The following is a 12,990-nucleotide window of genomic DNA, read 5'->3' on the forward strand; positions in this document are numbered from 1 at the left end:
AAGGAAAAGTTTTATCATTAAAGAAAAATAAGCTTGATCATGTATTTCACATCTGAAATCCATTGCAACCTGTGTTTTCGGTTGTTTTCGGCCCTTCGGCGCCTTCGTCGTACGAGCACATTATCCCATTCAAGTATTTAATCAGTTTCTTGCAAGATGGCACCACTGTGTTAAAAAATCTCGATCCGCTGGAGAGGATCTGCCCACTAACTGAAGGAAATGGATTGCGATTAGGAATTTGTTTTATTTGCGAAGCTTGTTTATTACACTCACTATGGCAGGTAAGAGTATTGTCGAACTGCTTCAGTAAGATAATGTTTCTTACTTCGCGAGACCCCTGCAGTGACTTGAAATACCCCTTTTTAAGTTCTTAAGAACGCACTTGTAAAATGGTGTAGTAAAAATGTTTCTTAAAGACGTTGCATTGTTAATTCGTACGACAACGAAGATCGATGTACTGTGTTTTCTGTGTATAATGATATGTTAATTTATTATTTTAACTCTGACAGATGAACTCGGGAAGGATCTGGAAAGTTTATGTCTAGCAGTGGAGAAGAAATCAGACAATATTCATGTTTTACTCGAATCTTTGATACCTACCATTCAAAGATCTGGCAATGGTGAGTAATAATTATGATTCGGTAAATATTTATACTAATTTATGAGTTTGTTAGACTCATGATTTCGATATACTTGGTATTATATCCAAAGAAAGTTTTCGTTTGCCTTTTTGACCCTATTTCGACCACTAAAATTATATGAATGTGTTCTGTGACAATGATATACGCCCACCTGTACCTTCAACGTAGGTCTGATACTCCTTAAGGTTTTTAAACATCATGTTGCCTCTGAATTAAAGTGAACACTTAAACATAGTCTCACGTTAAAAATTCGAGTCATAGTTGAAACAAAGCTATTTAGAAGTGTGTATGTGCTGTATCCGATATTTCTACAGCACCTTTTCAGTTAGTTGCAGACCTAACATTTAGCCGCAATTTGGGTGGAAATTCATGGTTAACTAGGCGATATATTTCTTTAAACATTGGTAAAAAAATTTCCATTTACTTTCACTAACTTCGTTTGTAGTCTGAGATTGTCAAGTAATTGGAAACGTTAGATTCTGTTTCACATAATTGCTAATTCATCATTGGAAAATACGGTATAACATTAAAAAGTTCATGTGAACTTACTTACTACACACTTGTAACTATTTGATAAACACTTCAGAAATATGAGATTATGTTTTGGCAATTCCACAATTAGCATAATAATGCTTCTGTTTGGACTCCTGATTAAAATTCATCTATCATTCCAAGGAGAGGGAGGTTTAAAAAATTCCTTAGGTATGTGCGTGTTAAACTAGGGCATGATACTTCTTCTTTGCCTTCTAAATGGACAGTTATTTATTAGGTGTTTTTTCTCTGTTACCCTGCTTGTAGTGTTCCATGTCTGATTTTTTTAGGCTTTGCATTGGACTAATTAACACTCGTTAGTCGGCGAAGTTGCGAGAATCATTATACTTTGTGTCAGCTGTGACTATAAAATAAAATTTATTTTCCCATGATAAATTTTGTAAAAAAATATTAATATTACTAACTTAAAATGAGCTTTAGGTGTTAATTTATGATGAGGAGATTCAATTGTCATGCAATGAACATAGGTATTTTGTAGTCATCCACTCAGGCATTTAAAACTCAAGCAATCAGTATGTTTGCAGGGCCCCAAAAATATATTTTGCCTATGTTTTACTGAAATATTCTGATGTACTATTGTAACTGAGAGTATTATCCACTCATAATACTTATAATAACTGACCTTTCTATTTTTTAGTGGAATCAATATTTTTATTTGATACTTGAAAAATTGATTTTTCTTTCTCATATAATCAGTCATGGGAGGCACTGCATTAGGGTTTTTACAGTAAAATACAAGCTGTTTTAATATTAATTAATATTTTCTCTGTATCATTATGACTGTCACGTGCCTGACCGACAGATTAATAAATAAATGTGTTGTTGATTATGTTTAATAACCTGTCCCACTTGGCAGTTCAATTAGTTTCTGATGAAATAATATTAATTGATTCATTCGTGGCTGTTTCAGAGATAGCAAATTGTGTTTGGGTTACTTCCTTTTTAAATTCGTGTGTCACTCCTCAGCTGAAATTTCTGACAGTGAGGCTGGGTAAATTTCGATTAGTTTTCTTTTTACCCATTGGTGGTTGTCTCCTTTGGGATGGATTTAGATAATGCAGATTTTGTCAAAAATCATAAGAAACATTTTTGCCCTTCAAAAGAACATGATTGGGAATGTGGTGTGTGTAAAAACCAAGCAGTGCCTTGACAAACATTCTGAATATAGCGCATAATATAATAATTACCAACCAAACTTACATGTGCCTCAATTACCCTCTAAGAGTATAAATTCATAATTGGCTTCCTGATTTCTGGCTTTGACGTGTGTTATGAATTATTAATGGTAGCCTACTACTTTAGGTAGGTTTTGATTGGCCCCACAGATAAACCACTAAGCCTTGCCTAACGTGGCAACATGTGACACACTACACGGCAATTAACCCCTCTTCAATTTTACCTACTCTCTGGTGGCCTTCCTTCCATTCAAAATGCCTACTGTTTTCCTCCGCCAACCTCTCCTGCTTGACATTCTCCCCTCTATCATAATCGCCAACATTTTACTGTCTATCGAAATGCTCTGCATCCACCTTTCCTACCTCCTTTGGGTTTCTGCCAACAATGCCCTCTCCTATCCTTTAACTGATAAGCATTTTCTTGTTTTTCCTCCTGTTTTATGTTTTTCATTCTTCTCCACACACAACACCCACATCTCAAAATCCTCCAATCCATGCTTATCCTCTATCCTCAATGACCAAATTTCCAATCGGCTGAAAACTGCGTTCCATATCAAAGTTTTGACTTACCTTTTCTTTACTGCCTTATCTGTGGTCCTTGTCATCAACTTCTCCCTTCTTGTAAATGTTTCTTTACTTATTCAGTTCTTCTCATTCCCCATGCTTTGCTGGCATTCATCTGAAACACTTCCCATCTATCTGAAGTACTCAAGTGGCAGCTTCAGTTTATGCCTTCTGATTTTAATGTTTACGTTAGCCTTTTTAGTTATCAATGACCTCATTAGCTTTGTAATTTTTTTATGATTCTCAGCCCACGCCAATCATAGCGATTTTGTTGTGTACCCAGTAATGATTGTTGAAACTATGGTTGTGAGTGTTAAAATTTTTTGTGGAATTTGCAGTGTTGATGCTTGATAAAACTTTCCCTGTATGAAAGATTTCCACAGTGTGACAGACTGTCTTAACTTTACCCATATGTTGCACTTTTTCTGCCAACATTCTCTCCAATGCCTAATCTCCTATTTTTTGTGTGCCAGAAAGGTTACTATATCTATCACTGAAAGTGGTACAGACAATTCATATTCCCTCTTTTCCATCTCCCGTGTCACTCCTCCATGTTAGCAGTCAATAGCTTGTCAAGTAATTGGATTTGAACCCCTGAAAAAAATTTCGTCAATAGATTATGTGGCTAGGTCCTAATCATATATATTGACCCTGAAAGGGTATTGCATCATCAATAGTGGGAATATTGTATTAAAGTTTGAATCATTACAGGACACAATGTTTATTAAACATGTGAAAAGGATATAATATCATCAATTTTCAAGCTTTAATGTTGCTAGTGCATGAAATAATTAAATAATACTGTACCGAGTGAATCATCCTGTCTTCATCAGTTAAAAATTGAATAACTTGGAAAAGTGACCTGCCACATTGGGTAGGTTGACCAGCTTTTATCTCAGAAAGATGGAAGTTGTAGTAACTAATCGGGTTAATGAAATTCAGAATACAAAGTAACTTTCCCACTGTCCTTTATTAGCATACAACCGGTTTCAATGCTCAAGCGTCATCATCAGATGACGCTTGAGCATTGAAAGGACAGTGGAAAGTTACTTTGTATTCTTAATTTCATTAAAATGAATTTCCACAAGGTTGAGCCAGAAACAATTGAATACTAATCGGGTTATTTCTAACAGTGGAGATTTGCTGCACCAGTTGATCTCCTGCGTCAATTTCTACATCGAAGTACTTGAGATTATGGGTGGGGATTAGAGTAGATTTAGTTATCTTGGCTACTATATTATATTCATACTCATTTGATGTTTGCTGTGGTGGTCATCTGATTACCCTTCAATCCAGTTATCCAGAACATACCTCCTGAGTGTGCATCCTTAGAAATATGTGCATGAAACCTGCCAAACCAAGGTGTATGGGTACACTTAGGTTTGGTTGGGTTGTCGGATGTGAGGATCTTCTTACAGGTCACTGTGTGTGTTTGCTGTTCCTTTATTAAAGCCATTATCATTTAAGAGCACCTCATTCTTCATTGAGAGTTTCAATTGGGTAGCTGTTTAGGTGACAGCGGTCATGCTTTTGGTCCCGGAGATCTCTTTAGGTTGAACGTCTACGCTGACTTGAAGATATCCCAGAATGGGGGTGGAAATGTTTTCATCCAAATAACCTACATGTATGTTATATAAACTTCTTGAAGGAGAAGACTGAACTTTCTCCGACCCTGTAGCCCTCAGAATAAATAAACCTTACAGAGTCAGGTGTCGCTTCATGGAAGTTTTGCATAACCTTAAAAATAAAGAGAGAACATACTGTTTCACAGAAATTATTGACTTCCACCAAAAATTCTGTGTAAAAGTATGATTTCTTTTCCATTGAATGGATTCAGAATAATTGGTGATCATCATTCATTATTGTGATCATGGTTTAAAATATAGCTTTTTTTGTCTTTTCTTTTGTCTTTTCTTTTTGTCTTGACTTTTTGTCTGCCACTCATTTATTTTGCTGCTGGGCACCTAAATGGAATTTGAATGTATTTAGAGGTGCACTAAATAAGGTGTCAATGTGTAAATAACCCGCAGAAATAAAATCCATCATTGATGTCGTTTACATCATCAGTGTCATTGTCATAAATAATTTTAAGTGTTTTCTCATATGTTCCTTCCGATATACCAAATGTAGCCCTGACTTATAAATAAAATTGCAGCCTTGGGTGGACCCACCCTGAACACTCTCCTGGACCAACTAGGTATAATCCTAGCTAGCTCACGCAAAGGCCCTCAGTCAGTGGAAGCAGCAAAAGCCATAGCTGAGGTGGCCAAATGTGATGCAGGAAGAGAAGCATGTCTGAAGCACCCGACTCTGATAAATGCTCTGTTGGCCTTACTTTGCCTTCCTGAGACACCAGTCCTGGAACAAGAAGCAGCTTCTATTCGAGCAACACTCACACAAGCCTGTCGTGCCCTGGGAAACATCTGTTATGAAAATCGTGAGTGAAAGTTCCATATCATGAGGGAAGATTGGGTATGTATCTGCAAGTTGGTATTGTGGATTGGAATTTTGCATTTAATCATTTTTAAGAGGCATGTTGGCCATATAGATGTGGCAATCCCAATCAGCTCAATTCGACCATAACCATTTCAAATGTTTTTTCAAAACTTATTAGTTTAGCATGAGTTTACATGCATATTTTATTTAAAACTTATGACAAAATGTACTCAATCTTGTTGTGCGTAAATAATTACTGGCTGGGATGTGATAACGGGGTATACTAAAAAATGATCAAACTGATAGGAAAGGTACTTTGAATTTTCATGAGGTATTGCTTAAATAAAGTAGCTCTAATATTCCAAGTGAGACATGTAAAGTTTTTTATGTTAAGTTGTGGTATTCAGTAACAATTGCTCCTTAAGTGAACATTATATGGTCATCTGTAATTAAGCTAGTGTTATTTTTCTGTGTTAGGTCATTACATGAATTGACATTTATTTTAATTATTTAAATAAAAATGTTCTGAGAAACTTCAACCGTAGTGAAATATTTCATGAGCACACCACTGTATGCTTTGAACATGAATTCTCATTTGTAATATCGTATCTTTATCTAATGCGCTTTATTGGTTAGGTAAAATAATTTATTCCCCACTGAAATAATTTTTTATTGTAACGAATTTTCATTGCTTGAAAAATATGTGAAAATATCAGCAGCTTGACTGTTAGATTTTCTATATCAATCTCTAACAATAGTACTGAATTCCATTGCATTAATGTTAAAAATTAAACATGATCATGGCAATTAAAGTTAACACTTAGTGCTCATATTCAACTTAATTCATCTAAGGCAGTAAGTTCATGAAATGCCTTTATGTCTCATTAAATGTGCAGTCATAGTGAAGTTGCCTTTATTGTTGTTATTTTTCATAACATTGGGATCTATGAATATTGGAACTAGAGGATGGAAGGAAACTGATACTGGAATCAGATGGTCTGGCAATTCTCGTAAGTGTTCTCAAGTGGTCCATATCCCCTCCAAAGGGCAAGAGTGCCTCAGGAGAAGCCTCTTTGAGCAATGAAACCCAATGGGTAGTTGCGTCAAGGCAACTTAGAAATGTCTCTGCTGGGTTCCTTATGAATCTTATAATAAACCAAGAGGAGAAGCAGAGAAAGGTATCTATTATGTTTCATCTTTTTATATGTTCTGGAAATGATTGTAACCCAATGCTTGCATTATTTTTATTTTGTAACCTTATTTTCATGCATTTCAGACCCTGGAAATGGGTATAATGGATGTACTCTGTGCCTTCCTTGAGTTGGATGCTGGGGATGAGGAAGTTACAAATCATGTGTTACTTATTCTTGGCCTGCTCACTGATTGTGGTATGGTGCATACTCTTATGTGCATGCCTACTGTAAAGAGCTTACTTAATTTATGTTGATTTTTCCATCTTTCTCAGTGTATAGTGATTTCATGACATAGGAAAGTACAAATTGTGTGTTGATAATACATGCTATGCTGATATTGTTAACAGGGTTAAGAGACCAAAGTATATTAGTTAACTGCATGATTGAATCATGGAAACTCTTATTTGGGATGTGATAACCAATCTCGATGAAATATTTATTATAAAAGGTAATGTACCAGACAAGGTAGGTTTTGATGGACCCCAGGACTACACAGTCACATTTCTAAGCTCCTAATACTGCATTAAATTCTTATAAAACAAGCATTGCAATAAACCAATGGAAAACTTGACATACTTTCTCCTTTCATTAAATTTCATCCAATAAGCCTCATCTGCCTCATTTAATTATTGTTTCTTCTTATTACATTATTCAACATTTCATTGTCACTCAATATGCCTCCCATTCTCTTTTTCTGCCCTAATTCAATTTCTCCTGGCAATGTTTTCTCCCCTCACCATGTCTACCAGTTGTATATTTGTTTTATTTTCCATCATTTTATTTCCTCCGTACTTCTTCTGTGTCCCCTTTCAAAAGGCCTAAAGCTTCTATTTTTTCTCTGCCTAAATGATCCATGTTTTAGAACTGTGCAAAACTATGTTCCATATAAAGATTGTCACTAATATTTATTAAGTTAAATGTTGTAAATTCATTACTCTTGATAAAAGAATCTTTATGTGATTCAATTCTTCTTTTTAAGTGGTTTGCGGGTTTTAGTCCAAAACACCCTCTAAGAAGGTGCAGTGTTTTCCTAACTCTAGTTTTGGCCATTCTACTCTGATGTTCAATTTGGAGTTAGGTGGAAGCCTCTTTACCTTCATTGTCTACTTGTTGATTTTCATTGTTTTTTTTTATGTTGACTCTGTACTCAATTATTGCAATCCCTTGCTAACTGGGTAACTAAAATGCAGATTTTTCAAAGTGTAAACATCATTTGCTTTGACCGAGTTGATGTGAATGATTCTTACACTTTGAAAAATCTGCATTTTAATGCATATTAGCCGGTTACTCTTTTAAAAGTTACTATTGTGGCATCTCACGCAGTTCTTTAAATTGGGCTAACTAAACTTTTATAAGTCAAGAAAAAGTTATGATTTTTAAAGTTATAACAATATAAATCTGGCTTGTATATTATTTCCCTTTGAGGTACTTTGTCCAATCTTTGTTAGTTTCCTCAGGTTTTCCCTTGTTATTTCCTGAAAGTGCTTTATCCTTACATTACGGCATGCCAATTTCACAATTTCTCCACTAACTTTTCATATCTCATACTGTCTTCCATCACGATTCTTTCACCCAATCAGTTTCCTGCATCAGTTTATTATTTTTCTCTCTTTGCGTTTTTCCATTTCCTTCTCTCATATTTCTTCATAATCATTACATCTGTCATTACTTGTTTTCTTGCCCTCTCCCTATTTAATGCTCCCATAGTTTTGTTTGCTACTTTTGATATCCCTTTTTTTAACGTGTACCTATTTTTGTACTCTTGTACATGGCTCCCTGTTGTCACTCATAATTTTCTATTGTTTCAGGCTTCACTTCGTGGAAGTATTTAATATCCATTACTAAAAAGAAAGAAAGACTCATGCTTTTCCACAGATTTTATTTCCAAAATCTGTGGAAAAGTACGTCTTTCTTTCTTTTTAGTAATGGATACTCATAATTTTCTTTACTGCCTCCTAGAACTCCTTGCTTCTCATCCCAGATAATGCTTATTCATTCACTTCCTCATCCATTGTTCATATTTTACTCTATTGAATCTTACATTTGTATTGAATTATAATCTGAATATACTTTCAGTAAGCAATGATGCTATTCCTAATTAAGTGCCTACCCATAATAGAACCTGGTATCTCCTGGAACTCTTAGTATTTTCTACTTGTACCTAATAAATTGTGGTATTTATGCCTCATGTTATCATAGTAATAGCTTTATGGTTCTGTTGGTCAAATATAAGGCCTGTCAGGAAAATAATGTTTCAGCCTAGTGTGGCGGTGGGTAGGGCTAGAGCCACCCTCATGGGGTTTAAACATCTGAACATTCAGTATGCATCCTGCTGTGGTAATGTGCAGACTCTTGTTCTACTTTTCTCACTGCAAACTGATAAAATTAGCGCTTCAATAGAAAATCATGCAAGTTGTGAAGTGCGATCTGTGATTTGGTTTTTACTGGCAAAAAATCACTACCCAATTAAAATTCATAGACAACTTTGTGAGGTGTACAGAGGCAGAATAAAGAGTGAAGGTGGAGTGAGGTAGTGAAGCATTTAGTTTAAAAATAGCCGCAGCTGGGGATCACAGTGGTCGGCCTAACCTTGTGACAGATAGAGGTAGCTGATGGATGACAAGTTCTTGGACATCATGGACATTTCCCATTTCACTCTTAAACTAACAACACCACTGATGTACAACACTGTCACTCATTACTTAGTAAGTGCACAGCAAAAATTTTCTGATGAATGTCAGTAGATTTGAAGTTTATTGCCAGTAAAAACCTTATTGCTAAGTGGACTTTACATTTTCTGGGATTTCCAATGGTATTGTTCATTTTGAATAGCTTCTGTAAACAAACGACAAGTGGCACAACCTTCCAAACACTGCAGCTCAAGGCGTTCTGTCCCTAGTGTTTGTGTTAATACAGGAAACATTCGGTTTCCCCCACTACTTTGCTTGCTACACGCAAATGTTTATTACCTTCTGGACTGCCCATGTACATGACGTTGAAGGTGGTGAGTAGAGTAGGAAAATAATTAATTAATAGACGCAATGTTACTACACTGAACACAGTATCGTATAAAAAATGTCCTTCTAATTACAATTTAATCACTAACTATTCATTTTTACTGTAATAACACGCATGTAATGACTCTTAATTCAATTTCAAAAGCAGTCACAGTGAACTTATTTTTTATATCCATTGGCAGTTTATTATAAATAAATGAGGCTGCTTGATTCGATGCTTTCTTTGAGTTACTGAGTGGTTATTTTTTCAGGTGCACATGCTTTCTTCCACGTGTCAGTTGGTCATGCACAGTGAAATGTGCTAAGAATAAATACTGATATTTTTTTAAAAGTAAAGAGCAGTGAAAGATGTATATGCATTGTGGAGTCATTAATTTCAATTCCTTTAATAGTGGCTTTCCTGACATTCTGATGGAAGCATTAGCCATTGCTTGCATAAACCTTTTTGCTTGGAAATTGCCTTCATTGCTGCACTAGAGTTCCCTCAGAAGACAACTCAATAGGCCGGAGAGGAATGCATTTTTGCATTGTGTACCAGTTTCTAGGTCTCAAGTGAGGTGTTCAGGGCAAGTTTCCTAATCATGTATGTCCCAGTGGCCCTTTTATTGATTATTTCATCAACATGAGAATGCCAGTTGAGATAGATGGATAGATATTAGTTCTAATTCGTCCATTCTTCTGTCAAAATTATTGTTTACTGTGGTCATTCCCTGTCAATCCTAAGCCTTGTTCTCGTACTCCATATCCATTTTTCCTTTGCTCCGTAAACACATTCCAGTATCCTGTTATTATCAATTGTTGCTTCCAGGAATGTGCACAGTTATTTCCACTAGTTGATTGTATACACAATAAAACCTCTTGAACACGTAGTTTGGCATTGCCACCCATCAATAGAATGTAATAAAGGAATAAAACCACAGAAAATAAAACTTATGAAGGTAACAGAGGTTTGGCAACACTTCACTCAGTTTTACTAAGTGAATACAATGGAGTTCTGGGAGTATGACTTGGGTTTCTGAGGCTAGAGCCTGCCTACTCATCCTTGCTGATTTCCGCAAAGTTACATGCTAAAAAACTTTTGTCTATCCTCACCCTTCAAATTACTTGGGTCAGTCCCTGAGTGCCCAAGGTAATGGACAAGTGTATTGGCTGTGAAAAGTAGTCACCTGGAATAGTCAGAGATGATAATATTAATAACTATATTTTCTTAAAGATCTTGTTACTCATGGTGTTGTATGGCAAGGAAATTTATTCAAAGATCTTTAATTTCTGTGAATACACCTGTAAATGACAATGCATTTATGATGTGCTAACTCATAAAAATATTGAAAGTTCTGGGGAATACGTATATCTCCAAATATTTTGACATTCTTGTGATGGTTCTAAAATGCTAGTAGAAGATTAATTTCTGGGTTATGAAGAGGTAATTTGTCATTCATGTTAGCAAATATTGTGGGCTTCATGCCAAAATATCTGCGATAGCATAACTTGCTGATTTGAAGGAGGTTTAGATCAGTTTTGCTGTATTTAACTAAAACATACATTGGAAATTCATATTTAAACTAAGACCCTAGAAAGTATGAGCAAATATCTATTGGTGAAGGAGATGGGCGGACTTAACTTTTACATTTGTGATATATAATGACAGAATATTTTGGAAAGTCTTTCAAAAAACATTCCAGGAAAAAATATATATACTCTCACTCTTATGGAATGGAGCTCCTGATAAGTATTTAACAACTGCAGTCTGTATTTCAATTACTGGTATACGAGCTGTTAAATTGCTAATGTGACCTTCAGCAAAGTGTCAGATGATCATTGTTTAAAATGAGGATTATAGGAATTTATTTATTACCGGAACCATTAGTGGGGAAATAGACATGGCAGCTTTCAGCTTTAAGCATTGAAAGAAGTTGAGAGGATACTCTTGTTGGTGGACAACAGCCATAAGGGTCAGGGAATCTTGAAAAATCCAGAATTATAGTGATTTTTGTAGTGACCTCTATCAGCATGAATAATATCTTGGTAGTAGGTAGTATATGGAGCAATTATATTTTCAGATTCAGGGAAGGAGTTAATGAATGCAAGACTGTGTAGAGCAGTTGTTCATGTCCTTGGGGCATCAGAATCTCCAGAAGTCTGTGAAATGTGTCTTGATTTGCTTCATGGACAGGCAGAGAATGGTGAGTTCCAGCTCTATGCATGAAGTGTTATGATTAAGTCATTGAATTAGTGATTTAATCAATACATTTATGCCATGAAACAAAATGGAGATATTTAAAAAAAATTAATCTCCTAATTATAAATTTAATCATAATTCCCTGTCCCTGTTCATATTTTATATGGGTAAATTATGCAGTGAAACTATTTGTGATTTATTTTATCATAAGTAAAATTGCTGGATTTTTTTTAACAAAGACATATATTAGGGGCATTATGGTATTAATGTTGATCACGTGTAATACCATAAGCAGTAAGCCATATTTACCTAGAATGGGGAAATAGTTTATTTTTATTCTATTAAAAATGTTTCATCATACCCCAGTTGTTAAAAGGGTAATACTTGGGTGATTATGATTAGCATCTTAAAGTAATATTGTGTTTATTTTTTTATAGAAACAGTGAAAGTGCATTTGGCACATGCTGGACTCTGTGAAACATTAATAGGCCTGCTGAGGAAGCATCAGCCCCTCTTGTCGGAAGATGATGAGTCTCGCAATGTGATGAAGGTGGCTTGTGATCTCATAGTGCTTATTCTTACTGGAGGTTTGTGACTTTTGTGATTTATTTGGTTTATGATGCTTTGGACACGAAAGCACCCACAGATGCCATTGATATGTTAAATATATAAAACCTGAAATATATAGCCTTCATAGGAAGAAATTGGAGGCAAGGAATTTTGGAAGCACATAACTGCTTGAGCTGATGAAATCGATATTGGTGGATCATTCCCGTCCATTTCACTTTTAGATTTTTGCGAAATACTATGGATTTTAAGCCATGCCTATTTTTTCTATATATATTTTTGAATGCAAATTTGCGACACTTAAAAATTTCAAATTTCTTTCATAGAACCCGAACTGTAAGCAGTCAACTACATTTTACCATGGAACCTCTACCCTGAAAATTTGAACTATCTGAACCCCAACCACATGTATATAAATTCTTCGGTTCGATATTCTGCACTAAATATTGACCGAGTTTGGTGAGATTTTGAAAATATCACTTTAGGATGATAAATAATTAGAGGGATACATTGTGGCCTTTCAAGTAGAAGTTTTTTGGACCACTGCACTCCAGATATTTAGTAGAAATGAAATACATGTTTTTCACCAAACCTGCCTAGATATGTTTACAAAATGAAAGATCGAGTTGTAGCTGTATCTTTAATTTCTTTGTGTAATTTTATGTA

At 35.2% G+C, this 12,990-nt stretch overlaps 1 protein-coding gene across 1 annotated transcript in view; it reads left to right on the forward strand.

Moving 5' to 3' along the window:
• Positions 1-110: 110 nt before the first annotated feature.
• vimar (visceral mesodermal armadillo-repeats) overlaps positions 111-12,990 on the forward strand; it is a 31,507-nt gene continuing 18,627 nt past the window's right edge. Inside the window, exons 1-7 of the mRNA XM_071583788.1 lie at positions 111-281; positions 510-620; positions 5,088-5,369; positions 6,332-6,546; positions 6,645-6,756; positions 11,639-11,761; positions 12,195-12,344. Coding sequence (XP_071439889.1) covers positions 275-281; positions 510-620; positions 5,088-5,369; positions 6,332-6,546; positions 6,645-6,756; positions 11,639-11,761; positions 12,195-12,344 — 1,000 coding nt within the window. The 5' untranslated portion in view covers positions 111-274. The remainder of the gene's footprint in view (positions 282-509; positions 621-5,087; positions 5,370-6,331; positions 6,547-6,644; positions 6,757-11,638; positions 11,762-12,194; positions 12,345-12,990) is intronic.

This window comes from Hetaerina americana, unplaced genomic scaffold (assembly GCF_022747635.1).
Source record: "Hetaerina americana unplaced genomic scaffold, ioHetAmer1.1.p SCAF_15, whole genome shotgun sequence".
Classification (NCBI taxonomy): domain Eukaryota; kingdom Metazoa; phylum Arthropoda; class Insecta; order Odonata; family Calopterygidae; genus Hetaerina; species Hetaerina americana.